This window comes from Chelmon rostratus, chromosome 5 (assembly GCF_017976325.1).
Source record: "Chelmon rostratus isolate fCheRos1 chromosome 5, fCheRos1.pri, whole genome shotgun sequence".
Classification (NCBI taxonomy): Eukaryota; Metazoa; Chordata; class Actinopteri; order Chaetodontiformes; family Chaetodontidae; genus Chelmon; species Chelmon rostratus.
Genome location: NC_055662.1, coordinates 28,983,255 through 29,008,070, shown reverse-complemented (window position 1 = coordinate 29,008,070; position 24,816 = coordinate 28,983,255). Strand labels below are relative to the sequence as shown.

The 24,816-nt window shown below is 42.7% G+C and overlaps 6 protein-coding genes across 7 annotated transcripts; 1 reads left to right on the top strand and 5 right to left on the bottom strand.

The window, feature by feature from the left end:
* Positions 1-51: 51 nt before the first annotated feature.
* wu:fa19b12 (uncharacterized protein LOC560551 homolog) lies at positions 52-1,730 on the bottom strand. Of its 2 annotated transcripts, XM_041937898.1 has the most exons (3): positions 1,208-1,730; positions 762-919; positions 52-146 (listed from the first exon to the last, which is right to left on the bottom strand). In XM_041937898.1, the coding sequence occupies exons 1-2, from the start codon at positions 1,727-1,729 to the stop codon at positions 764-766; spliced, it is 678 nt and encodes a 225-aa protein (XP_041793832.1). In that variant the 5' UTR covers position 1,730; the 3' UTR covers positions 52-146; positions 762-763. The 2 variants fall into 2 exon arrangements, with proteins under 2 accessions (XP_041793832.1, XP_041793831.1); XM_041937897.1 differs by lacking the exon at positions 52-146 and having other exon boundaries at positions 269-919.
* Positions 1,731-3,031: 1,301 nt separating this feature from the next.
* carnmt1 (carnosine N-methyltransferase 1) lies at positions 3,032-9,364 on the bottom strand. Its single transcript, XM_041936503.1, has 8 exons — positions 9,228-9,364; positions 7,700-7,895; positions 7,419-7,585; positions 7,055-7,195; positions 6,639-6,817; positions 5,742-5,855; positions 3,935-4,038; positions 3,032-3,854 (listed from the first exon to the last, which is right to left on the bottom strand). The coding sequence occupies exons 1-8, from the start codon at positions 9,362-9,364 to the stop codon at positions 3,660-3,662; spliced, it is 1,233 nt and encodes a 410-aa protein (XP_041792437.1). The 3' UTR covers positions 3,032-3,659.
* Positions 9,365-10,418: 1,054 nt separating this feature from the next.
* LOC121607035 (alpha-1-antitrypsin-like protein CM55-MS) lies at positions 10,419-12,686 on the bottom strand. Its single transcript, XM_041937689.1, has 5 exons — positions 12,053-12,686; positions 11,263-11,333; positions 10,963-11,156; positions 10,694-10,841; positions 10,419-10,613 (listed from the first exon to the last, which is right to left on the bottom strand). The coding sequence occupies exons 1-5, from the start codon at positions 12,684-12,686 to the stop codon at positions 10,419-10,421; spliced, it is 1,242 nt and encodes a 413-aa protein (XP_041793623.1).
* Positions 12,687-14,244: 1,558 nt separating this feature from the next.
* LOC121607175 (dual specificity protein phosphatase 26-like) lies at positions 14,245-15,496 on the bottom strand. The gene is made up of 3 exons (XM_041937876.1): positions 15,180-15,496; positions 14,513-14,724; positions 14,245-14,438 (listed from the first exon to the last, which is right to left on the bottom strand). The coding sequence occupies exons 1-3, from the start codon at positions 15,416-15,418 to the stop codon at positions 14,245-14,247; spliced, it is 645 nt and encodes a 214-aa protein (XP_041793810.1). The 5' UTR covers positions 15,419-15,496.
* A 400-nt stretch (positions 15,497-15,896) lies between these two features.
* bag4 (BCL2 associated athanogene 4) lies at positions 15,897-20,091 on the bottom strand. Its single transcript, XM_041937518.1, has 5 exons — positions 19,845-20,091; positions 19,143-19,262; positions 18,682-18,918; positions 18,270-18,539; positions 15,897-17,854 (listed from the first exon to the last, which is right to left on the bottom strand). The coding sequence occupies exons 1-5, from the start codon at positions 19,917-19,919 to the stop codon at positions 17,372-17,374; spliced, it is 1,185 nt and encodes a 394-aa protein (XP_041793452.1). The 5' UTR covers positions 19,920-20,091; the 3' UTR covers positions 15,897-17,371.
* Positions 20,092-20,637: 546 nt separating this feature from the next.
* On the top strand, positions 20,638-23,294 carry lsm1 (LSM1, U6 small nuclear RNA associated). The gene is made up of 4 exons (XM_041937764.1): positions 20,638-20,788; positions 20,940-21,008; positions 21,217-21,332; positions 22,739-23,294. The coding sequence occupies exons 1-4, from the start codon at positions 20,743-20,745 to the stop codon at positions 22,907-22,909; spliced, it is 402 nt and encodes a 133-aa protein (XP_041793698.1). The 5' UTR covers positions 20,638-20,742; the 3' UTR covers positions 22,910-23,294.
* The last annotated feature ends 1,522 nt before the right edge of the window (positions 23,295-24,816 follow it).

The window sequence follows — 24,816 nt, the reverse complement described above, 5'->3', positions numbered from 1 at the left end:
TACTATCATGTTATTTGCCACCATATTTCTTTCCGTTACTTACATGTTGGTAGCTTCTTGTCGCAGAATATATTCAAGGATGCTTTAAAAACATCTGACCTTTCCACTGGTCACATGTCACTGCCCCTGATGACCGCACGCAAAACCTAAAATAAAATCACACACAAGTGAAGAAAACTGCTCTGTTGACAAGTGGCTGTGCTGGCAATGAGGTAAAATGTAAAAAAAAAAAAGAAAACACTGAAGTCTTTAATTTTGTGTTTTTAAAAATGTGTATTTCCAACAACATCTACACCTCAGTCAAACACTAAACAGTTGAACCAAACACGCTGTGAACGACATTACAGTGTTTATAAAATGAACTGCTATGTGCAGACCCAGCTTCTCATACCTCATTTATTTAACATTACATAAACTGCTGTATAAAATCCTTTTCATACAGAAAAAGCCATTTTCCATTTCAAATAAAAACAGTTTCACCGAGGTTTACAAGAAGTCTCTGGTCCCCAGTATGAACATTTTGTTGCAGCGCAGACTTCACTGTCACTTCCCCAGGTCACTGAGATCTTACACCAGGATCACTGACTACAGCCTGCATCACTCTGACAGGGCTACCATGGCAGCCTGCAGCATCAGATGGTTGCATCTCACCTGGATGCACTTTCAAGCAACCCTAATGTGCTTCTGACGTGTCTATCTGCTGAACAGCATCACATTTTCATCATGCCTGCTGATGTCAGGACAGAGGAAACGGCCATCACCTTCAGGTTTCCATGGCATCAGAGGAGGACTCTTTGTCTTTTTTGGGGGAATGGTCATTGGTATCTTCTAGCAGTGAAAGGTCAAGTTCAGGTAAGGGGGCCCTCCAGTACTGGAAGGAGTTATAAGTGCAGTCCTCAGTGTTGGCGTCTTCGTTAGCCTGAGAGTGAAAGAGACAAAGATTGAGCTCAAGAGAAAAGTGTCTTAAGCAGCTATCTGTAACATTTTAGACTGGATATACTAGGTGAACCTAATCTGAGCTAAAACAGAGCCACACTCTCCTCTGACAGATTCACTGTCAGCTGGGACCACAGCGAGCTGTACAGTTGGAAAAGGGTGACATCTAGTGGACAGTTGCTGCCATTACATCGACTCACTTTCTCTGGACAGCTTCACTATCTGCACACAGCGGAAACAGACAATTTCTGCTGTATTATCAACAACTTACTTTATCATTAGCTTTAGGGGTAACAGTCTCTGAACCCACGCAGTCCTCTCGAGCTCGTTTCTTGCAGCTTGTGAGTGCGCTGGAGCCGCGACGCTCCTGGAAACTTCCAGAAGTCTGCACCGTCAAAACACTTGCGGCAGGCTTCCTAGTGTCGCAGTGTGTGGCCTTGCGATAAATAGCCGTTTCTTCTTGTTTCTCTGGATCCTCGAAGTAGTACGGCCTCTTTCTGGAGCGGCTGCCCAGTAAAGCCAGCAGGGACGGCGGGCTCACACCCCCGGTCGGGGCCATGCTTCCCAGCTGCATGTCAACAGTGCACAGAGAGGGGCAGCATCGTTTGGAGGGAGAGTCGTGAAGCAGGGGGTCGTCGGCTCGTCTCTTCGCCATGAATGTCAGCAGTGTCGGTGCACCGATGTACAGCAGGAAGCCAACACACCCCCGGTGCTTTGACTTTGGCTCTAGCAGTGTTTCAATGCCCGTGTTAGCCGTGCAGGTGTTCGGGTTCAGCCGCAAAACATTCAGCATTAGCGATTTGTTGTTCGTGAACGATCCGGCTTTATGAGTCGACTCCTAAATGAACGATGAGAGCCGGCTCCCGCCTGAGAGCCGATCGTTTTTTCTTTATTTTATTTTTTTTAAATTACTACATGATAGAATACTAGCATGATATTATAACATATTTGTTAAATATTATATAAAATTGTCTCACTTAGTGATAACATTACAAGCCAAGCATGGTGAGACTTTATGTTGTATCAACCCAGAACAAACACAACATAGTTCAAATATTAAAAAAATGTTAAATGTATGCATGTAGTACTGTAATGTAATGTATTTACATTACCGTTTGGTGTGTATCCAAGCGTAATATGAAATTGTAGCACCCTGGAAATTACAAAATCTTGTAAAATTACACATAATCATTTAAGTGGTGCATGAGCACACATATGTTTGGACCAGTGATTGCACTGGTCCAAACTTTGATAAATTTGGTTGAACTACAGAAAACAAATACTAAATTACGAGCCGTTTGGAAGCCGATAGAGCCGGCTGAGCTGAGCCAAATGGTCTGGCTCACGTAAACGGGCCGAAATTTCCATCACTATTTAGCAGCGGAAGTAGAATTTTGCGAGGCAGTCCGGATAACCAATCAGATGAGAGCACCGCAGTGTATCCCCGCCTAGAGCCTCCCCTCTTCCTGTGGCGGGTAGATAAACACAAAGATGCTCTAGTGTAGTTCCTGAGCCCCTGGCGACAGACAGACCACATTTATACTGGAATTCGCCTATATAAACCAAAACTTACCTGAGTTCATTATTTCAGTGGTTGTATTTCTTAATATTCATACATTATCCAGTAAATGTTTATCCTTAATGACATTTCAGCATTTACACAGCCTGTGTTGTCGTGCAGTTATTCATGTGTATTTAATCCGATTATATAGTTTTTCTTACTCTCAAAAGATCCTTTTCACTGCAAACATTTTTGACACAGTGTAATTAATAATATTAATGACTGTATGGAGTTTTGTGACACTTCAATGGATATGCCACAGTGTTAATATTGCTGGCTCCACCTGTGCTTCTTGTGGTCAAAAATGTAGTGAAATATATGATTTAGTACAAACTCAGATGCATGTATCCTCGTTATCACATCTGTAACCTGCCTCCTTATTCATGAGTAAGCCTGATGAAGAGCACACGGAATGCGTTAGTCAAAAAAGAAAAAGTTAAATTCGGCGTTGAGCTGCATTTTAGTGCTGTTAAATTCGTGTTAAAATCACATCAATCTTAAAATAGCGAAACTCTGGGGATTAAAATGTTTTAAAATGTTTAGCTTTATTCCAAAGTGCGATTAGAAACCAAAAAAGTTGATTTACACAAATTACTCCTGAAAAACTGAAACATGTTCTGAGTACATTTTCAGTGCTGACTGATGAGAAATGCACGAGGAGACCCACATGGCACCGTACTTGAAAAAATAAATAGATTTCAAAAGCGCACGCACGCACACACACGCACACACACACACGCACACACACTCTCTCTCTCTCTCTCTCTCAGGCAGTTAAAGTCAATGGACATGAGAATTAGTAAGACCGCAGTTAAAAGAACTCTACTCTTCAGCTTGCTGCTGACACACAAACCACTAAAACAAAGACGCATCGGGTCACGGACTCATCTGACACCCAGGTATGACGAGATGAAGAGTATTTAGATGTTTTCCAGCTGTTACTCACAACATATTACTGTTTCATATTACATTCGACAATTAGAGCCATATTCCCAGAAAGATTAAACCGGGCCTGCAGGGTTGGGCACATTTCTCCAGGAGATGCATCATAAAAAAATATATATGGCAAAAAAAGAAAATTTATGTCCACTGTTTTTTTCTTCTTGTCAGCCTAATCTTCACTCAGTCCTGCACGTTAACCGTTTGTGTCAGAGATTTCCTGTCACGTCAGGCCGTCGGCATCTTCTCGCCGCGGTGACTTAGCGGCCGGTGGAGAAATCGGTTGCTGGTCGTCCTCTTGACCGTTAAAATAAAGGTCTGCCGGTTTTCGTGCCACAAAGAAGACGCAGTCGTAAATGTATCTCAACATAGAGCGGTCGTTCTCTGTGTAGGTGGTCTGAACCGACTCTCTCTCCACCTGCAGGAGGAACATAAATCCGGTTTCACGAGTGGGACGAGGTTTCCAAAGACGAGCATATAAATCAAAGTTTGCCTTACCTCCATGTGGAAGCCAAAGTTAATGATTGCTGTCCTAATGTCTTGGTAGCTAAGTTCAACTGAGAGCTCATTGGCCATGTTCTCAAAGTGGTACAGCAGTGGACCTAAAGAAACATGGAAGATTCAGATTTTAGCCAAAAGATCACTTTTAAACCTTTGTTGACGTACTTGGTCTGAAGACTGAGTGTTACTGCGGGGGTCTATTGAAATGCAGCATAGTAGTTGTCTTGGTCCATTTCGTGTTGTGGCAGACGCAGCCACCCTGCTGTTGATCTACTTGCGGTGACCCCTCTGGTTCCCGCCACTGTTGCGTTGGTCACATGTTACTGTTTTTTGTGTTGGAAAATGCAGCAACTTGTTTGTGAGTGTGATGAGATCTTCTTTGTTTCATCCTTGATCCAAGCTGACAGCAGTATTCCCAATGTGCTGCACGACTTCGTCTAAAGCAGGGGTCACCAACCTTTCTGAAACTAAGAGCTACTTCAAGGGCACTGAGTAATGCAAAGGGCTGCACTTTGATAATACACTTCTGAATAACAAAGTTACACAGTGAACCTTTAATTTTATATTATTAGTGTCTCTCCACGTTGTGCCGCTTAGCCGTCGCCACAGTCGCACCGCAAATGAGACACACACAGTTTTCTTTCACGTTAGTAAAAAAGAACTCTTCCTCCCATTCACTGTGAAAATGATAAGTTTTCTTCCTTTTTTCTGCTGTTTTTGTGGGTAGAAAACGCGTTCGTCTCCTCGTCTTTGCAGCGCTCACGAGCTCATCTCAGCAAAGCTGGTTTGTCATGCGCACTAGACTGACCTCCGACCCAGACTACGTCAGAGTTCGTATATTAAACTTTTTTTATGATATGCATTTTTTTTACGTTTTTATGTATTCGTTTTTAAATTTACATCACTGTAAATGTAATTCAAAAAGAATAGCAACACAATTAAATAAACTTTTAGACAGAGCTAATTCGTGATTAGTGCTATTTTTAGAACTGGCTTACGGGCGACTGATGTGGATGCTGCGGGCGACCTGGTGCCCGCGGGCACCGGGTTGGTGACCCCTGGTCTAAAGAGTCGTCTTGTGTGTAGTGCTGGGCGCTCTATGCAACACTATCAGGTTCAAGACTTCAGATCGGTCCACATGCTCACAGGTAGTGAGGCGTTGTGGACTGAGTGCTGTTGATCTGCACATTTAGCTGTGTTTTACCTTGAGATGCAGACCTGGTAGGTAGCACTTGTTCACATTTCAATGAATAAATAGAACGGTGGTAATCTGACCACTGGTGCGCTGTATTAGTGCAACATGACCAAATATATTTGTGCTTTTGGCAAACTATTTATTCATTGTATTAAGGGTGAGGGTGTAATGGCTGTGCGCGCTCCCTGTGCTGTTTGTCTCCCTCTCCTGACCTGGGACTGAAGCACTTAAAAACTCCTGTGCCTGCATCAAGCGGCCCCAGGCCTCCGTCTTGTCACTGCTGGCTGCAGCCTGAGATACTGTGATGTGGTTTGATGTTACGTCTTTTGTTAGCTTTCATTAATTGTCTTGGTTGTTTGTCTTTATGGTAATAAATCCCATGGATTTGGTAGTGTTTTTTTGGGTGAGTTAGTGGTGGGGTGTTGTTCGCCCCACAGGGCCGCCTAAGGATGGGGTGTAACACTGAGACATAGAGAGAAATAACAACAGTTGGTAACCAGATAATTTTACTTGACCACTTCCATTAGCATGTTGTCCATTCATGTAAAGAACTGTGTTGGCCAGTAGAGTTTCAATATAAATGCAGATTTTTGACAAAAGCTGACTCACCCAAGTTGATCCACACTCCACCAGGCTTCAGAATCTTCCAGATAGTCTCCACATACTCAATGACATTATGAGCCGTGTCAATAAAGAAGCAGGTAGCCACACAGTCCCAGGAATCTGAGCAAAACATGAACACTTTTAATGAATATTACTAAACACGAACAACTTAACATTGATCAGTTCTTCATCATTTATACTATATTCACATCAAAATTATCCACTTTATTTTGGGTCTTTTTAGAGAAAATGTAATGATACATAGCTCATACTGTGACCCGTTCTTAAAGCCTGGAGTAAGGACTCTCACCTGCAGAGGTGAATGGTGAGTTAAATATTTGTTCATACTAATTAATGTAATCAGTCAGAAATGCTGTAAACTGAATCTTCAACAAAGCCTGAACACAATCTCAGAGGTTTTCTGTGATTATTTGAGCAAGAAATTACTTCATTTGCAGGAGGTCCTGTGAAAAGTTTTCGTTTTTTGGTCATTAAACACTGCAGGCCCACTGGAACAAGTACAGCTGTTTTGTGGAGCTTGCTAAGAGCAAAGACAACACATTTATTTGTCTGACCTCATCAGCTTCATTGATTTCTGTAAATATCTGCTGATTCTGAATCTGATGCAGCAACACGTTTCAAACAAGTTGGGACAGGAGCAACAAAAGACTGGGAAAGATGTGGAACGCTCCAAAAACACCTGTTTGGATCATTCCACAGGTAAACAGGTTGATTGGTGACAGGTGATAGTATCATTATTGGGTATGAAAGGAGCATCCTGGAAAGGCTCGGTCGTTCACAGCGAGGATGGAGCGAGGTTCAACACTTTGTAAACACATGACTGTATGAAGAAGATTACGACATGGGCTCAGGAACACAGAAAGATTCACAGTTTTTACTGACCTGAGTCACTGTAGACCTCCACAAAGTCCCCTGCTACCATGGAGAAGTCTGCATTTAGTGGTAAGCTCTGAGGGTTCACATCAGGGAATCTGATCGGTCGTGTTTGGTCGGAGGATTTCTTGTTGTTGCTGAACTGGTGGATCCAGGGGTACACGGTCAGAGAGTTCACCTGTTCACACCTGAATGGCGCAGAGGTCCAGAGGTCAGAATTCTTCTGCCAAACAACTGAACAATGTGTTCTGATTTCATATACGATCGCTGACACACTTATAGGATTAAATGTGATTAATGGGACAGTTCCACCTAAAGCAGGCAGAGATATCCTGCATGCATGTATGCACAGGAAGGCGGTGGTCCCTGGGCATTGTGTAAGGCAGACTGAGCCACAGGAGTGTTCGTGTCAGTGTGTGCTGTACCTATTGAGAACGAAGTTTGAAGAGAAGAGCATGAAGAAGCTCCACTCGTTGCCCTGGCAAATATAGCCCAGCCGAGCGATCTCCCAGGCCAGACGGCCAAGCCCAGCACCCGGAACCAGCACGCTCACCTTAGACACATCACTGACATAATAAAATGCACAAAATGCACATATCACATAGAAAACATGTGTTAAGTCACATTATCAGAATTGGGTGTTCTCATACCAAAGCACAAAGAAAAGGTGACTGCTTGTATCATTAGTATCCACATATCTTTACGTCTGTGTGTCACTGTCCTTAGTTTTCTTGGCATGCATGCAGGTGTTTGTGTGGTAGTCTGTGTGAGTGAGCGAATGTTTCCTACTACTGGTCACTTGGGAAGAGTCTCTGGATCTCTTCAATGATCGGCCGGTAGCAGGAATCCCTCTCAGCCCGGCCCACCTCGCTCCAGTCTCTGACAAACTGCTTTATAGTGGACTTAAGCTTGTCCATGTCAAAGGTGGTGGATGGGCGGACCTTCCGCGGATCCTCCTGGAAGTTAAATGTAGACAACATCTTTATGTAAATTACAACGAACAACAAAAATACAACCTTTATGTACACTGTATACAAGCAGTAGACAACCTGGTGCAAGTCGAGCCTTACCCTCTCGCCGTACTCGATGTTCTCAAACATGTGGAGGCTGTTGTGAATGATGGCCTGCAGCAGCTCCTGGTTGTGGTCAGCACACTGGCTGATCCGGGTTAGGTTGGACAAAACATCTGGCAGCAAATTCTGGTGGTGCTGCGGTAGGCTTCGAAACTGACGCTCGGCACGCTTGACCTGATCCTCGACATGAACCCTGACAAGAAGAGACACGAGCAGAGGTGGACGACGTGGTCAGACCGGGAACTTATAAAAAATAGCTTTACCACAATGTAGAAGTACTTTGTTAGAAGCAAGTCGTGCATTTAAAGTTTTACATTAACACAAGCACCAAAGTATTGTCATCAAAAATATACTTAAACTGCACTCAATATGCAGAATGGTGTATTTCAGAATAACATATATTACTAGTTTATAACTATTTAGGCATTAATGTATTCAACACTTCAATGCTGAAGCTGGTAAAGGTGGTTTAACTACTTTACATAGTTTATCTGCTGGGTAGCTTATCTTGAACTACAGCATTACGTCATAATTTATTTCTTGATTGTATTCTGTATACTGGGGAACTAAATTTGCAAAGTGACCAGTAACTAATCTGTCAAATAAATGTATTGGTGTCAGCTGCAACAATTGCATTACCAATTAATCTATGGAATATTTTCACTATTAATCATTTAGTTTATAAAAATAAATGTGAAAAATGCTTATCAAAATTTCCCAGAGCCCAAATTGAAGTATTCAAATTGCTTCTTTTGTCCAATCCACAGTCCAAAACCCAAATACTCCTAGTTTACTATCATACATGACAAAAATGCAACAAATCCTTATGTTTAAGAAGCTGGAGAAAGCAAATGTTTGACATTTTTGCTTAGAAAATGACTGAAATTAATAATCAACTCAAAATAGGTGCCAATTAATTTTCTTTCAACTGACTAATTGTTACAGCTCTGTAGTGGAGTAGAAACAACAATATTGGCCTCTGAATTGTAGTGGAGTACCTCAAAACTGTACTCACGCACAGTACTTGAGTAAATGCATTTAGTTACTTCTCACCCCTGAGTATAAGTCAGAGGGAGGGTTCATTCCATGTGTCCCCAGAGGGATAACACACGTTACTCACCTAGGAAATAACATTAATCTGTGGGTCCAAATAGTTCCTATATTAAATTATCTCTTTACTGTCTTCAAGTGAGATTTCTACATAACTGCATCACGTATTCCTCTATTAAGTTTAGGTGTTGGAGAAAGGCTGGGTCATGGAGTAGAAGTGTTGTCATGATGACTGGAGCTACAATCAGACTATTACTTAATTGATGCAACAGGAAGCTAATTAAACACAACAACTAAACCGTGGGAAACATTAACCAACGATGGAATAAAGATGAACTGCCTCAATTAGCAGTTTTCTCTCCCAACCGAGTTATCTGTCCTTTGCTATCGTTAACGTTATTTGCTAACAACATCGTCTGTTGACACAAACTGACGTTGCCTGGCTCGTACTTTATTTCAAACATCGATATTATACCTGTAAAATCTAAAAGCATCGACTATTCTCCAGAAATGCTGCCTCTCCAGCCTGGCCTCCTCCTCGGGGCTGCATTTTATTCTCTCTTTGTGATAATATGGTCCTTCTAGCGGTGCCTCTCCTGCTGTTTCGGCCATGTTTGAAACAAATTTTCAGCCATCCAATCAAAACACGACAAACTTCTTCTTCTTGGGTTCATTAATTCCAGCAGACCAGAGCCCACGAGGCGTGTTGCTGCCACCTACAGTTGGATGATTACACTTCAGTAAGATGAAAAGAAACAAAAGGACTAAATAATACAACCTACTAACAGCAGATTATACTAATACTATACTTGAATGTAAAGTGTACACTGCAGCAATATGTAATATGTAATATTTGCGATTAACAGGCTAAAAAACTTCATTTGCAGGGGGTTCTGTAAAAAGCTTTAGTTTTTTGGTCATTAAACACTGCAAGCTTGCTGGAACAAGTAATCTGAATTAGTTATTAGTTAATCTGAATAACTAATTCCTAGGTGTTCTAATACAATAGTGCACTCCCCCACCACTCATCTGACTGATTTAGAAAAAGTATACATTGTTGCTCTAGTATGTCTCATCTAATCTCTAATATGGTGAAAGACCATCCAGTCACTGTTTGATTAAAGCAATGAATGAGCAACTGATAATGCCTTACATATTATATTGCCTTATATTTGGCCTGACGTAACATTAAACTTTCCTCATGAAACCACCTCTTCATTTAATGTTCATAAATATTACACAGCATCTCAGAGAAAAAGGGTTTGTATACAAAACTGCTGAGTTTCATCTAATGAGAGAATTATATTATAATATATATTGTATTTATTTACAATCTCAGTGACTGAGGAAATGACCCAGTGCTCAGTCAAATACTGAAGAGGAGACTGTTTAAAAAATATATTGCATAAAAAATATTAAAAACTAAAATTTAAAAAGTCCCTGAATTAGTTGTATTTGTTATAGAAGATGTATATGTTATACAGATGTCTGCTGATAATATTTTATCCCTGTATTTTTTTTAACCTCCAAAAACTACTAAAGAAACATTAAAACTGTTTGCTACACACTCATTAATAAAGCAAGAGACCACAGGACAAATGTTTTTCTGAGTATTTTATATGTGATGCAACAGCTGTGCTTCTTCAAACACAAAGTGTTTATTCAATCAGATGTTTGGGTTGATAATCTTGCCCATGAAGAGCATTTTTTCTGTGCCGCGTTCAGTGATGATGACCATAAATGGACGATTGAACTTCAAAACAGGGACGTGGCGGAAGGACAGAAGCGTGATGCCGATGCCTGTAGCAGCTGCAGCGGTGGCTCCGGCCTCGTCCACATCCAGGGTGGCTTGGTGCACAACCTTCAGAGCGATGGAGGCAGAGTGAGGTGGAGGGAATATACTGAAGGACAAACGTGTGCAGTAACATATGCTGTCCTTACCTCTGAGACAGCCAGTTTTTGGCCCTCTGCAATGCCGCTTAAATCTGCACGATCACCAAACATGTCTGTCATTCCCATTTCAGACAACACGTTACTCAGAGAGTAGGAAGTCTTGATGGAGAACTTTGGAACATATAAATTATAAGTCCTAAAAGAAAAATGGAAAATACAGTGACTGATCTGTCAGGACTGCACTGAGTACTTTATAAAGCGTCAAGCCTTCCTCTATAGAAACCAAGAATTTAAGGATGGTCTTAGACTCTCCCAACCTGGACTTCATCCACTTCAGCCATTTGGTGACGTGACCAGGGCAAATGACGCTCTCCAGTTGTGCCATATCATCAGGCAACAACAGCAGCATGGAGTAGGAGCTGTTGAAGGGCATGTGGAGCACTGAGGTGTTAACGGCCTGGTCGTAATAGGTATCAAAACGCTTCTCCTTATTCATCATCTGTACTGGAACCTGCAAAATTACAATTCACACACGTCCCTTAACTGGAACAGACAAACAGTATGAAGGATGCACAATGATGCATAATCCACTCTGAATAAATGAACCAACTCTGAACCTTGGTGCTCTCGTCCACCATGAACATGTCCTGTTTGGTGAGCTCGGGATTAAATGGAGTCTCCCACTTTCCTGTTTGACGGGGATGAGAAGATTCAGAACACAAATTATGGTTGACAGATGAAACTTAAAGGGTAATTCTGGTAGTTTTTAGCCTGGGCCATATTTGAACATGCACCCGTCAGCGTATGTCCAGTAAAGTTGTTTCTGCCTCTGGCGTTCTCAGGTTATCATTCTGAGTGTCAGCGTTATGGAAAGGATCCCTACAGAGCTCTTTCTGACATGAACACATTAGTTTGTATCTGATCTAACTCTTTAAAACACCAAAATAAGACATTAACAGAAACAAACCAACCGATTTAGGCAGCAATGGACCAGCAACTCCCATCTTCAGCAACGTAAAATAACTGTTTTTGTCAAAGGAGTCTGGGTTTGAACGAAGCGATTTAACAGCTGCCTCTGGTCAGACGAAGGATCTTAATCTTTAACAAAAGGTCTATCTCTGTAGAGGTCCTTTCTGTGAAGTTGTCAGACATTTAAAATAACAATCTGAGCCAGTCGGTGACAAAAAACAAGCATTTCAGTGAACATACGTTGACAGGCACATTTGCTCCAAAGGACTACGTTGCAGTCGTGGCAGTTTGTGGCTGCTGGCTGAGGTGATCTACAACTGGTCCAGTTCCAAAACCTTTTATACCTACTAAACATTTAGACCCCCAGAGATGTAAAATAGCTCTCAGGTTTAAAAATAAAAAGCAGCAAGCCAGATCTCATCTCATGGACCTTTTTACCTTTGAAGTAGATGTAGCTGATGAGATACATGACGGTGCTTGGATCCAGGTCGCTGACCAGCTTGTCTATCTTCCCATTGGTCTTCTCCCCCACATACGTATTGATGGCATTGACACTCTCTTGGGTTTTGGTGAAGTCAACACTGAACCCTTCCGCAAAGTATGACTGCTTCAAGGTGTCCAGGAACTCATGCCGCGGCTTGAAGCGGTTGTCCATGAATACAGCGGTCCCTTTGCTCGTGTCTTCATTAGCCCTTCCGTGGAGCATCTGAAAGGCCTGATCTACATCTGTCTGCGTCAGCAGGGTGTTGTTGAAACCCAGCCCGCTGAAGAGCTGCCGGTGGGTCTCCCCCCGTGCTCCTACAGACAAGGCGGCCAAGGCAACAGACACGCTAGCTGGGGAGAAGAAGATATTCTTGTCTCGTGAGTCAGGAAGTGCCGCTAACCTCCTGTACAGACGGTAGGCAAACTCTTGGTTTGCCGAAGTCACCCGTGAGAGGCTGCTGGGGGCGCCATCGAGGGCAGTGTCTTGGTCGGGCTGATCATTGTCGGTGCCGTGACCTAAATGGTGATGTCCTCGCCCCACGCAGATCACAGCTGACAAGATCCAGATACTCAGGGCCGCATGCATCATCGTGAACTAAGACAAGAGTTCACAAGTGTTGTTCTTTTACGTTACACAATGTTTGCTTGTACAAATATTGATTTTCCTTGAAATTACAAGAAATGTGTCAATTTAAAGACCCTGAAAACACATTTTGCTTCATACTGTGAGTGATGGTCTCTTACATGATCAAACAATTCCTGTTACAGTTACTGTAGATTCACATTTCTTTATTTCTTTTTTCTCTGGGCTCACTGGTGTGAAGTAGGCGGGGCACATTTAGAGAAGGGGATGTCGCGAACATCCCTGCACCAATCAGAGTTCAGCTACATACGGGTAGGTGTTGGGCTGTTTGCTTACTGTCAATCAAATATGATCAAAGAATTTTTGAGAGTTAAACTCTAAATGAAAAATACCTGAGGATGTTTTTTCCCTATCACTGTATTCTAAGTCATAAATACTTAACATTTTAAAAAAGTAAAGTTTTCCAGTTTTTAATTCTAAATTTCTGTAGTAGGAGAGTAAATGCAGTGTAAAGAATTTACATTTACTGTTCAAACACTCCACAGATGGTCAAGATTTTCCTACTCCAGCATGCACAGTTTCATCTCAACCTCAAGATGACAAACATTTTAGCTGCTGGCTAACACATAACGCTAAAACAACTCGAGTTCTCTAAATCTTTCTCTTACCTTCCTCTGGTTCAGCGCACGCTCAGCGAAGTGCAGGCTGGACAGACGGAGATGTCCTTTTTAAAAGACTGGTCAGAGCAACTGAACTTTGGCTTTGTTTATTCTCTAGTATCTCAACCTCTTATTTGCTCTGCCACTGCATTTGTTCTGTGTAATGATTACTGTCTGAACATGCCATCAAACTGAGACTTCAGCAGTAACATGCTGGAGATAACATGCTGTCTCTAGCCGACACCCTGAATCATACTGCGCCATGTTTCTGTATGTAAGACATTCACCAAAAGATGCATCAGATGCACATCTTTAATGTCAGAAACTTCAAATCAACAGAATTTAAATATTTTTGAGTTCATGGCAATTAAAACATGATCCAGGAGTAATCAGATGCTGTAAGTCCCGTTTCTACAACAATATCAGTAGTACTGAAAGTAAAAAAGATGCAAATATATTATGAAATCAGTGTATCTCGTCTGTTAAGCATACTTAACCCTATAATGCCGTGGGTATCATATTTGATACGTGCATTTCTGAAACTTTTTGAATAACCATATGGTTAAAAACTCTGCTAAAAACAATACTAACAAAAAAACATATTTGCATTTTTTTTTTTTTTAATTGTTAAAGGGCCAAATAAAGTCTTCAAATTCAAAAAAATAGAATTTTCTGTCCATTATTTCTTGGGTCAGGCATTATAGGGTTAAGCATTTTTTATCAGATTTTTCCTCATGACAGGAGTGGGGAACCACTCTGAAGGATTTATTCATCTACAATTTTATCTTATTTTAAGTGCTGTCAAGCAGGGTTGGGGTAAAAAAAAAAAAAAAAAAAAAAAAGTCTCCTGGGCTGCACACGGTCCACCCCTCTCCTATAAGCTGACCAGTAATGCAGGTAAGGGTTCAGTGTGTGCCAAAGAGCTGGCCGTCCAGTCTGATGAGCTGTCGGAGGAAACCTCGATTGGGGATGACACCTCGGTTATCTTTCACAGCACAGATAGCCTCCACGAGGGTCAGGCTCTGCTTCAGCATCAAGTAAGCCAGGACCAGCGTGGCGGAACGGCTCACTCCTACGTGACAGTGCACCAACACCTTGCCTGAGAGTCGGAGAAATATTCCATTAGTTTCTAATAATTACCTTTAAATGATCGTTTTGTAGCCCTCCTCTCACCTCCTCTGCTGAGAGCCCTGTGGATAAAGTCTGCTGCTGCCTGGAAGTTCACGCTCATGTCAAACCCACAGGAGTCATGAGCCTCTATGCCCATGTAGGTGATCCTCATGCCCTCATAGATGCCCGGCTGTCCTCTGCGATTACTGTGAGCCGCGTTCAGGATGTGAGTGACTCGATGCATGGATAGATCAGCCTGGTTCTCTGCGCTGCGTCTGAAAAACACAACTCCTCTGTGAGTCCCGACGAACCATTCGCATGCAAGGTATTTCACAGTGATGGATTGACATTTAGAAGACATTTCAGGCATTAGTTAGAGAGAGTTACAGCACATCTAGACACGCGAGACATGCTTTCATGCCTCCCCTCAGTGGAAACTCTCACATTGCAGAGCTATAGTTTACGCAAGATCCAAATGTGGAACGCAACATGTCGGATCTTGAGTTACTGATTCTGATTTATGATCGGTTCCTCTTCCACACACAGTATGTGGACTAAATGCAAGTCTAGCATTGAGTAATATTTGTAAAAAGGGCTCAGTCCACTCTCTGTCACAACTAAAGCATATTTGGAGAGCAGGATACACAGCAAAGAGTTGTGACAAGGCCATGACTCATTCTGGTCAACCAGTCTGGTTCTCTAGCAAAAGAAAGAAGCGAGGTCAACTTACTGGTCACCAATGTAAAGCCCCGGCCACACTTCATCTGCATGGCTGATGATGGCTTTGCCTGTAAACAGGAGCCTTTCCAACTCAAACACTGCTAAACCAGGTGAGCTCAGGTCAATTTCCACTTTCCGAGGAGGAGGTCCGTCATTCCAGGACGCAGGAAGTTTGGATGTGTAGGACATTTTCAGTGCGAGGTTCAGGCAGGTCTCAGAGGAGCTGACACAGCAGCGTTCCTCACTCATAAGGCGACTTCTGGTCTAGTAAAACTGACAGCACAAAAGTAACTGCGGTCTGGAGCCACTTTGTTCACCAAAAAAATCAAAAATCCAGAAAAACGCTATAATAGATTATTCCCTAGCAAGCTGTCTGGAACCGCTGCGTCGAGCTGGGCAGCATGAACAACACAGGCTCAGGCTTCACCTCAGATTTACTCACCACAGGGTGTCGAACTCCTGTCAGGCCGTTTGACCCTCAAATTACATCTAGCCCCTGTGCCTCAAGCCGTCGGGGCTCTGTGTTATGCTTTTGCATTAAAATAGCCGTCTATTTCAAGATCTGAATGTTGGCTAGCAGGAGTTGGGACTGTGGACTCGGGCAGCAGTTTCAACTCGACAGTTAAAAAAATGAATGTGCTCTGCTATAAGTGAATTTGTAAACAAGATAAAATAGTGAAAAAAATAATTCAGTTGGTCACAGGTTAAAAAATATACTGACATTTAATTATTTCTCTGCTATTTTCTCACTTGTAATAATTTCAATATGTATCAGGCAAAGATTCCCGTCTCGTGTTGGAAACATGCATAACATCTGGAACTGTACAGTTGTGCTCCGTTTGAACAGAAACGTACCAGCACAGGAAAATGAACATATGACAGATGCTGATGTCGTTTTTTTCATGCAAAGCTTGTGATCTTCTTTTTATTTTTTTTTCTAATCATATAAAACCATCCCCTGAAATATGGCACTCTTTTTTTTCCTAAATCAACACATCAAGAACCACTGAAAAAGAAAGACTTGCTCTACAAAACAACATGGATTGTGGTGCAAATCTGGATTTGATGCAACAAGAATGTGAGTGCTAGAGAAAACACAAACGAGGTCAAAACAACTGATCCAGGTGCTGTGACTAACACTGTCCTTGTTTTTCAGCACAAAACATTACTGAAAATGTTGAAGCGCGTCCTTTCTGTTATCCTTTACAACAACTGACTGAATGTTTAATTCAGAAAATACAACTCGCTTCTTATTTCTATAAATATTCTAATTGTTCAAAAAGGGATAGAAAGAACATAACAGCTTCTCAAGTAAATCTTAAACTTCATGTAATATCTGTAATAACAGTAGTTCCTAGAGTGAAACATTGCATTCATATGTAGGTCTGATTCTAGGTCTGCACAGCAGTTTCATCCCACAGATGGAATAATTGGGACAGCAATCTTTAGGGGGTTTTCACTAATCTGCTACACTCTAGGCCCATTTTTCAGCTCGGAAATGTCGTGACTGTATCGAGTGTTTGTCTGACATTACAGTGCATGCAGGGCTGGGAGCACAATTGAAAAAGGAAAGCATTGCACCTATTCCTACATACACGTGGAGACAGAAGTGACTGTGGGCAACTAAGTGTGTGGCCTCTATTGGAGGGCGAAGACAACATCGTGATCATGCAAATGGGCTGTGACATGTATTAGTAGACGGCTAACGAAGTGCACGTGTTGTTAGATGTAGGATCAGACTAAAAGTGACCCACGGTCCTGAGGGACAGCATGACGTTTATCTGAATCACAGGTTAGAGAACAGTTGTAATGTGGCACTAAATGAATTCCTCTTCCAGTGACTCTGTCCTGCATTATGCTGGCAAAGGCATGGCAGAAAAGATGAGCTGAGCAAGAGTGTCAGGTTGTGTAGTCAGCGCAGTCACTCACTGAGGCTGAACGTCACTAATGATATGTACAACCATCGGTCTGCACTTCTAACGCCACCATATCACTTATACCAGCATAACTAGGCTGATTCCATGTCACAGTGGTTGCTTTAGCTTGTTCTTGGGTCCATGAAAATTCAGCTTTTTATGTCAGTGTTGGAAAAAACCCTTAAGATAACACAGCTCCGAGGACCAAGACCAGACCCTCATTGTGTCCATGGAAGATCTGGAAGAAGAAAACAGCAAGACCCACAAACCAACAAGTAAGTCCAGTTCAGAAGGCTTTCTTCTCCAGCTGGTCCAGAATGACCTGGATCCTCTGTACGGCCTCCTTTCGGGCTTGCCGGACGTTCTCCTGTCCCTGAGTCTCCACAGAGTCCAGCACCAGCAGCTCTTTGGTCAGCAGTTCCTCCAAACACCGATAGCTCTTGTCTGTCTTTTTGCCGACAAACTCATCAACATCTTCCTGAAGCAGCAGCACTCTAGCCATGACCTGCTGGACCCTAGCTAGGCCGGGATTATGGCTCAGGGGCTGAGGTCCAGCCTGGCCTGGAGCTGGAGCTGGAGCTGGAGCTTGGGCTGGAGCTGGGGCCGGGGCCGGGGGCTCACCTTGCGAAGGATTAGGCTCACCTCTCCCGGATTTGTTGTACATTTGGGGAGGTGAACTTATTTCAGCAGGCTTTCCATTTGGGGGATTCGGGGATGGGCTCGGCCTGGGTTTAGGTCCCACTTGTGGGGCGCGTTGGTGCTGTTGGTCCTACACAACACAAAAACAAAAGAGTGTAAAATAAAATATTTGATAATCCTCAGTCTGAGGCACATTGTTTGTAAATTGTATTTTAATCTCAGCCTGTACTGCAGTGAAACTTTGCACTTTGGGATCAAATTCTAATTCTCCAAAAGTAATTTCATGAAACCACATTACTGCATTTCACTACTATTACTGCTTGTATACTCACTGTATGAGCATCCAAAAGTCCACAAAATACTGCAAACATTATTTCATTTTAAACGTTTCATACCCAGACCAAACAAGCTTCAAAACGAGGGAGAGTATACTGTCAACATGTATTCCATTGTCTTATTTTAAAAGCCTGAGAATGCAGTTCTTTTGTGTATTTATTTGTGTCTTTTGGAAAATGAAAACCATGTCGAAAGCTGCAGATTCATACCTTGGGTTGGTAAGGGGGTGGAGCGCCAGTTCCAGTCCCTGGCCATGCTGGAGGGTGTGCAGGACGGACAGGATTTCCGTAGTGGTTTTGTGGAGGCTGCTGGCCTGGCTGCCACTGCTGCTGTGAGGGGGCATATGCGCCAGAGTGCGCCCACGCATCGGCCTGGGGGCTCGGGTGGAGAGGCTGGCCAGAGGGGTATGGGGGGTTTGGGGGCATTGCGTGACCACTTTCGCTGTAGTGAGGGTACGGTCCAGCAGGATATCCAGGACCCTGAGAGCAGAAGCAGGAGAGACATATGTCGTAGTTGGGTGTTAAAGTAATTTTGGTTCAGAGAAAAAGACCAAGTGGATTATTTTAATATCTCTGCATAGAACATCACAGCCACAGCAATGTTTTGTTCTTATGAACCCACCCCTTGACAGTGTGGGCCAGGATAGTGATGGTGCTGGTGTTGGTGTTGAGAGTGTGGCTGCCCAGATGGCCCGCTGCTCTGCTCCGCTGGGCAGCCCTGGTTAGGATAAGGACCTGGAGCCGGTCTCTGAGGGTCAGCACAGTAGAATGGGTTGGATGGGTGGAAACCACCTGTTGAATATTGACCCTGCGCTGGACTGTAGACACCATGACCATTTGGATAACCACCAGGCATTACCTACATAGAAAGCACAAGGGAAGGGATTCATTATGAGAAATGCTATATAGACTGCGTGTAAATACCAGGGTCGTAGTGACGCGACTGTTTCGACACAGTGGCCGACTGAGAAAATGTGAGGGAAAGGTGAAAGCGCTTAAGAGACTTAAGATAATGAGCAGACTTACTCCTAATGTACGCCCTCGGATTTACAGGGCCAGGTTATGTTGCATCATAAGCCGTACCTGTGGATTGTACTGTGGCTGAACATCTGATCCGGAGGGATAGGTATTTGCATAGTGCCCTGTGGAGTGAGACTGAGGATACCAGTAGTGTGATGGGTAGCCTGGATACTGAGGAGCATCCTGTGAACACAGAATAATTCATAACAGTTATTTAAAAAGGAGGAAGTTTCTGTCCATACGTACCAGGAGTGGTACTGTTTATAATCTGAGCTGTCCTTGGCACAAGCTTACAGGAAAGAAAAAACTGTAAACCACGTGGCTTTTAACGTGTCTGTCTATTCAAGAAGACAGTCACTGAGTAAACAATGGCACTGACTCGTTTCTCGCTTGTTCAACCAGTTTTGACCAAAGCCGATAAATGCTGTGAAGCTAACTTGAAACAGGCCAAGCTGAATTTTTATGGAAAGATACTTTATAGTTATAAAATATATGTTGACGGTAGAATAATCAGCAGTGTTGTTACGTGAAGATAAAGGTCACAAACTCAGGGAACAGCTGAACTAGCAGTGTAGCGGTAACTATTACATAATGCCAGCTAGCTCCGTGCCGTCTAGCTAGCATCGACAGAGCTCTAACGTTACGCAAGCTAGCTGGGTAACAATGTTTGTATGTCCCAACTCATGTCGTTTTTTGATAATTAAACACACTCAAAGACAGCAGACAGACCCTGGGGGTTTGTCCGAGCCGTATTCACTTACTTACCATACTGTTATTCCAGTTCTCGCTATTTCCCGAGTTGCAAGTCGAGGGCCAGGCAGATTTCAGATTTGACTGCATTTGATGATGATGCGTTAGCTAAGCGCGTTGCCCGCCAACCGTCCTGCTTTCCGCCATTGTTAAAAAACAAACGTTTAACGAGCCTAACGTCACCTGTCTGAGCCGCCTGTTAGTCCAGTGCTAACAGCAGCGTTTCCGTTTTTCTACGCAAGTAGCGATCGCTTGACTGGGATCAGGAAATGATTGAATGACACCGAGCTCCGGCAATGCTGTCCTGTCTCTTTAATGAAGAGCAGGAGAAAAACACAGAGCTCTCACTCCGCCGCCATTTTCTGCCACCACGAAAGTCGTTAGAAGGGGCAGGCTCTGCTGTCATTTTTGCTCATACCGCCTAAAGACGGGGGGTTCTGCGGTCTATTAATGTTCACTTTGGTGCTTGGTTGTGTTTAAATGACAAATATAATTGAATTTAGATAATAATAATAATACTACACGAGCAAAAGTGTTGCGTTCCGAATCTGTCACTGTCGTGTCTGTATACACGATCTTTGGCGTCGCACGTGCGTCAGTAGACGCAATCAGCCAATAGGAAAAAGGTAATAAAAAATGTCTTATTTTTCAATATTAACTAGTGTTTTAACCTTCAAAAACAATCCGACGTTGGTGTTACATTTATTTAGAGATTAATTCTTAAAGCACTAATAAATAAATGAAGAGAAATTTAATTCGACTGCAGCGCTCAAAGGGTTAAACTTCTACAGGAAGTTTTTCCGGAGCGTGTATAAAGACGCTTCCTGTGCTCCTCTTAAAAGAAACATATTTTGAAACATTCATGGCTTGACGTTACATAAAGATACACGAAGCAAATAAACAGCAGCCCAAGATGAACTACGTACCGGGGACGGCAAGCCTCATTGACGACATCGACAGTAAGTTGGAAAGCAGGATCCGAGGTGTGGTGGAGGTGGCTCGGTGAAAAATCGTTTCAAGATGTGGCATCGCGTGTCTGACACAAACTGGATCACTTGTAGCCGTTTCGTATTGTGACTAAAACATGTTTGTGTCGGTTGTGTCCTGCAGAAAAGCACCTGGTGCTGCTCCGAGATGGCAGAACACTGATCGGTTACCTCAGAAGCATTGATCAGTTCGGTATAATTCATTTCAGTATCTCCCACTTGTTTTTTACTCTTACACGGTGCAAAACACAAACCAAAGCATTTCAGCCAATTCCTTAAAGCCTCAATTCAAATGTCCACACGATTCCCACCAGCTGATGTGTTTATTTTTACTCTGAAATGTGTTATCTTACATCAACGTGCACTTTATTTCTCTAACCTGTTCCTCTCGTCCCCCCCAGCCAATTTAGTTTTTCATCAGACAGTTGAACGCATCCACGTGGGGAAAAAATTTGGTGACATCCCCAGAGGAATATTCATTGTGAGAGGAGAGAATGTGGTGCTGCTTGGAGAGATAGTAAGTGTCCTCGTGTTATGTGTGTGTGTGTGTGTGTAGGAGTGATAGAAGAAGCTAAACTAGATGGTAGATGGTTGATAATTTACATTTTGTATATTAACAAAATTATGTCATTCACGACGCGTCTGTTGCTGCCCAATGAATCTGCTCTTTGTTTTTGCTTGATGGCTTTGTTGTAACATCACCCGTGTTGGTTACCAAGGATACAGACTGCTGGTACATGCAGGATGGGATGCTAACGTGTGTTTTTCTGCAGCCTCCTGCATGGCTACTGAAAGTTGGCTTAAGTTTCTGACTAGAGTCATTGCACAAAGCTCACGCACACTGTAAACTAAGAAAATGTGTTCATCAGATTTAGATTCACAAAACTTTTTTGTGCAAAGTTACAATCTACTAAAAAGATAACATAGCCATAATAATAATAATAATAACATTAAAATGTGTTCTCTTGATGGGCTGTAAAATGTACAAAATAAAATCAGTCCAAGATCTGAAACCTGCAGAAAACTGCAGCTCTACTTTAGCCACTTAAACAGACTCTTTGTCACAACATTAAAGGAACTATAGTAACTGAAACATCCATCACTGTGCACCTCTAATGTACGTGACGTGTGGAGGAACATTACAGTGACAGTATAGGACCCTCCAGGCCTGCACACAGCGCTAACATGACTTCATGAACCCAGACTCCGCATCTTACTCTATAAATATGCATCATGCATTCAGTCACAAGCCTGCGTTCTGACAGCATCGCAGCCTCTACTGCTGCAGAGGATGCACAGTGAACTGAGTACAGCACCTCATGCAGTCAGTGACGAATCTGTGCACTGCTGACACTGTTGTCAAGCTCAGTGCTCCAGAAGATGTCAACATCTTTTGTGGTAGGAGAGGTTCGCAGTAGACTGGGGTACCACTTCAGTTTCATTTATTATTTATTTATTAATAATTTATTACTCATTATTCATTTATTTTTATTTGAATTGCTGGTGTTGGTGAAGATCCAGTGCGCAGGCAGGCTAGGTGTGTTTTTGGGTCGGACTGGGGCCTTTTCAGACATATCTAGTACGTAATCATCCAGTACCTCAGATGATTACGTTCAGCCAGCAGTGCTCAAATCAGATAATATCGACAGGTAATATTTTTTACATACTGCACATTATAATAGTTGTTATGCTCAACCTTAATCTGAAGTCGCCATGTGAGGTGAGAGTGAACAGTTTTCAGTTTAAACCTGCTTTACAGTATCTGACAATGAAAACTAAATACAGCTGATCAACGGTAAACTAGTTATAGCAAAGCACAATTACACATATTCAAGCTTGTTTGAACCGTGCATTAATATTCCTGACATATGGAGAGTTTGTAACGAGCTGGTGACAGATGAAATGCCGTCTGTGTCTCCGCAGGATGTGGATAAGCCCTGCGACACACTCCTGCAGCAGGTCTCCATCGAAGAGATCCTGGAGGAACAGCGGTTGCAGCAGCAAGCCAAGCAGGAGACGGAGAAGGTCAAAATGCAGGTCCTGAAGGACCGAGGACTTTCCATCCCCAAGGCTGATAACTTAGACGAATACTAACGCCGCCTTGATTCACCGAGCGTCTCCCTCAGTTTGTTTCGGACGGAGAAGTTAATATGTTGAGTTTGAGTTGGAGAAAGCATGAGAGTGTGTTTTCTTTTGTGAGTACAAGCCTGCATCATGCTGGGCCTGTCTATTGTAGTATACTGTATGAATTTGAGTTATCTGGAGAAAAAATATGTGATAGCTGCTCTCAGTTGTGCAGATCATGACAGCAAAATGGAAAAAAACACGTGTTTGTCTAAGCATCACTCAATTTAAGCAATTATTTTCCAGCAGCACTTTGTATTTCGTCATGCTCTGAGTCTTTTTATTTGGAGATCAGTGGGCTGCTATTGACAGAAAGTACTTGCTATGCTCCATTAAAGAGTTTAGTTTTTCATTATGGAAGGCGTGCTTGGAAAAATGTCTCATCACACCATCTGATCATTCTGCTTCGCTTTCTCTGCTGCATTTAGTGCATCACTGAAGCATGAAAGGCTGAAATGTTTGGGTGAATCTGGCAGCCAGGGCCCTGCTGCTCCTGTGATGGCGCCACCGTCTCAGCATGCGCGTGTCACTCGTGAGGAAATCTGTGAGGACGGGACATAATTCATTTGGATAATCCAGTTACAGCAGGCGGCATATCAGTGCGTCAGGCTGCGTCCTGTCCTGTTTATAAGGATCAGAGTGCGCTCGGAGAAATCGATCCTATCTGCCTTCACCAGTCAATAACAAGCTTGTTAATCATTTGGACGGATGCAGTGAGTTAATATTAAACAGCCGATCGACGGGACCACTGTGACCGTTTCAGTGCGCCCTTTACACCGGCTGCCCCAGCAGGCAGGCCGGCGGTGCTCAGGTCTGCCGCCTGGTATCAACTGGTTATCATGGTGCCACATGAAGGAGCCTTAAACTGGGATTAAATGCATGTTCAGTAATTTACTGTTAACACTGTGCAGCAGCCTGCATGCAAAAAAGAGAAAAGTTTGAAGAAAGATGTCCACAAGGTTGCGAACAGTTACAAAGGTATGACTTCCGGTCAAATTTCACAATAAAACGTAGCGCCAGATATTGCACAGGGGCAGAAATGGACCAGGAGGGCAGGGGTGTCTCAAGTTGAGCAGGGGTAGGAGCTGTAGGGACTCTACGAAGGGGGATTAATAATATTCATGGAGTTATAATCCATAGGTTACATCATTTAGATTACAAATGGACAGTAGGCTATTTCAATTGAATTTATTTAATGACTTGAGTATTTTGGCATTTGTATTTCACTGGGCAGAAAAAATAGGATGAAATTTGTACCAAAAGACACTAAGAGCTGGAATTAGAGCAAGAATTACTTAATACACTTAATTTAATGTCAGTTTATTCTCAAATTAAACACAATTTTGTCCCCAGGTTTAAACTGTAGAAAAAGAAAAACTGCAGCAATGATCCTAATCACGCTCTTTGGCTAAACGCAAGTGAGGTAACCTGAGGAAAGAAGCTGCTTTGGTGTTTGAGGCAAACTTCTCCCCAGATAAAGGTAATTAAAGTTTGATCAGATATTACTGGATGATGCAGAAATACAGCAGAAGAAAACAACACACATAGAACACACACTTTTGCTAACAGGGAAACTGAAATTAAAGTAAAACTGAAATGGAAAGACTGCAGTCTTACACTAAACTGAACTTCTATTTATCACTCTTGAAAAAGGCCCAGTCTTTTTGGCATCTGAAAGAACTGGTGCATCACTGTGCCACAGTTGCATTTCAATTAGCTGTTCACTCAAATTACAAATGACTTCTGTTTTAATGAGATGCATCTTCTCATGGCAGTATTTTGCATATTAGTGCATTTGATGGGCAAATATTTGTTCAAGATACTGTTTGATGTATTTGTGCTCATCTCTGTGTACATATACTGCTTTCAGGCCTGCA

Coding starts and splice junctions, on each gene's coding strand:
- lsm1 (XM_041937764.1), top strand. CDS start 20,743: ATGAACTACGTACCGGGGACGGCAAGCCTCATTGACGACATCGACA. Junction 20,789..20,939: donor CCTCATTGACGACATCGACA/GTAAGTTGGAAA, acceptor TGTGTCCTGCAG/AAAAGCACCTGGTGCTGCTC. Junction 21,009..21,216: donor CAGAAGCATTGATCAGTTCG/GTATAATTCATT, acceptor CGTCCCCCCCAG/CCAATTTAGTTTTTCATCAG.
- bag4 (XM_041937518.1), bottom strand. CDS start 19,919: ATGCAGTCAAATCTGAAATCTGCCTGGCCCTCGACTTGCAACTCGGGA. Junction 19,263..19,844: donor AGAACTGGAATAACAGTATG/GTAAGTAAGTGA, acceptor CTGTGTTCACAG/GATGCTCCTCAGTATCCAGG. Junction 18,919..19,142: donor AGCCACAGTACAATCCACAG/GTACGGCTTATG, acceptor CTTTCTATGTAG/GTAATGCCTGGTGGTTATCC.
- LOC121607175 (XM_041937876.1), bottom strand. CDS start 15,418: ATGAGTGAGGAACGCTGCTGTGTCAGCTCCTCTGAGACCTGCCTGAAC. Junction 14,725..15,179: donor GGGCTTTACATTGGTGACCA/GTAAGTTGACCT, acceptor TGTGTTTTTCAG/ACGCAGCGCAGAGAACCAGG. Junction 14,439..14,512: donor CAGGGCTCTCAGCAGAGGAG/GTGAGAGGAGGG, acceptor TCCGACTCTCAG/GCAAGGTGTTGGTGCACTGT.
- LOC121607035 (XM_041937689.1), bottom strand. CDS start 12,686: ATGATGCATGCGGCCCTGAGTATCTGGATCTTGTCAGCTGTGATCTGC. Junction 11,334..12,052: donor CAGCTACATCTACTTCAAAG/GTAAAAAGGTCC, acceptor CCCGTCAAACAG/GAAAGTGGGAGACTCCATTT. Junction 10,614..10,693: donor AAAAACTGGCTGTCTCAGAG/GTAAGGACAGCA, acceptor ATCGCTCTGAAG/GTTGTGCACCAAGCCACCCT.
- wu:fa19b12 (XM_041937898.1), bottom strand. CDS start 1,729: ATGCTGAATGTTTTGCGGCTGAACCCGAACACCTGCACGGCTAACACG. Junction 920..1,207: donor CCCCTAAAGCTAATGATAAA/GTAAGTTGTTGA, acceptor TTTCACTCTCAG/GCTAACGAAGACGCCAACAC.
- carnmt1 (XM_041936503.1), bottom strand. CDS start 9,364: ATGGCCGAAACAGCAGGAGAGGCACCGCTAGAAGGACCATATTATCAC. Junction 7,896..9,227: donor GATGCTTTTAGATTTTACAG/GTATAATATCGA, acceptor TCTTCTTGTCAG/GGTTCATGTCGAGGATCAGG. Junction 3,855..3,934: donor ACTTTGGCTTCCACATGGAG/GTAAGGCAAACT, acceptor TTCCTCCTGCAG/GTGGAGAGAGAGTCGGTTCA.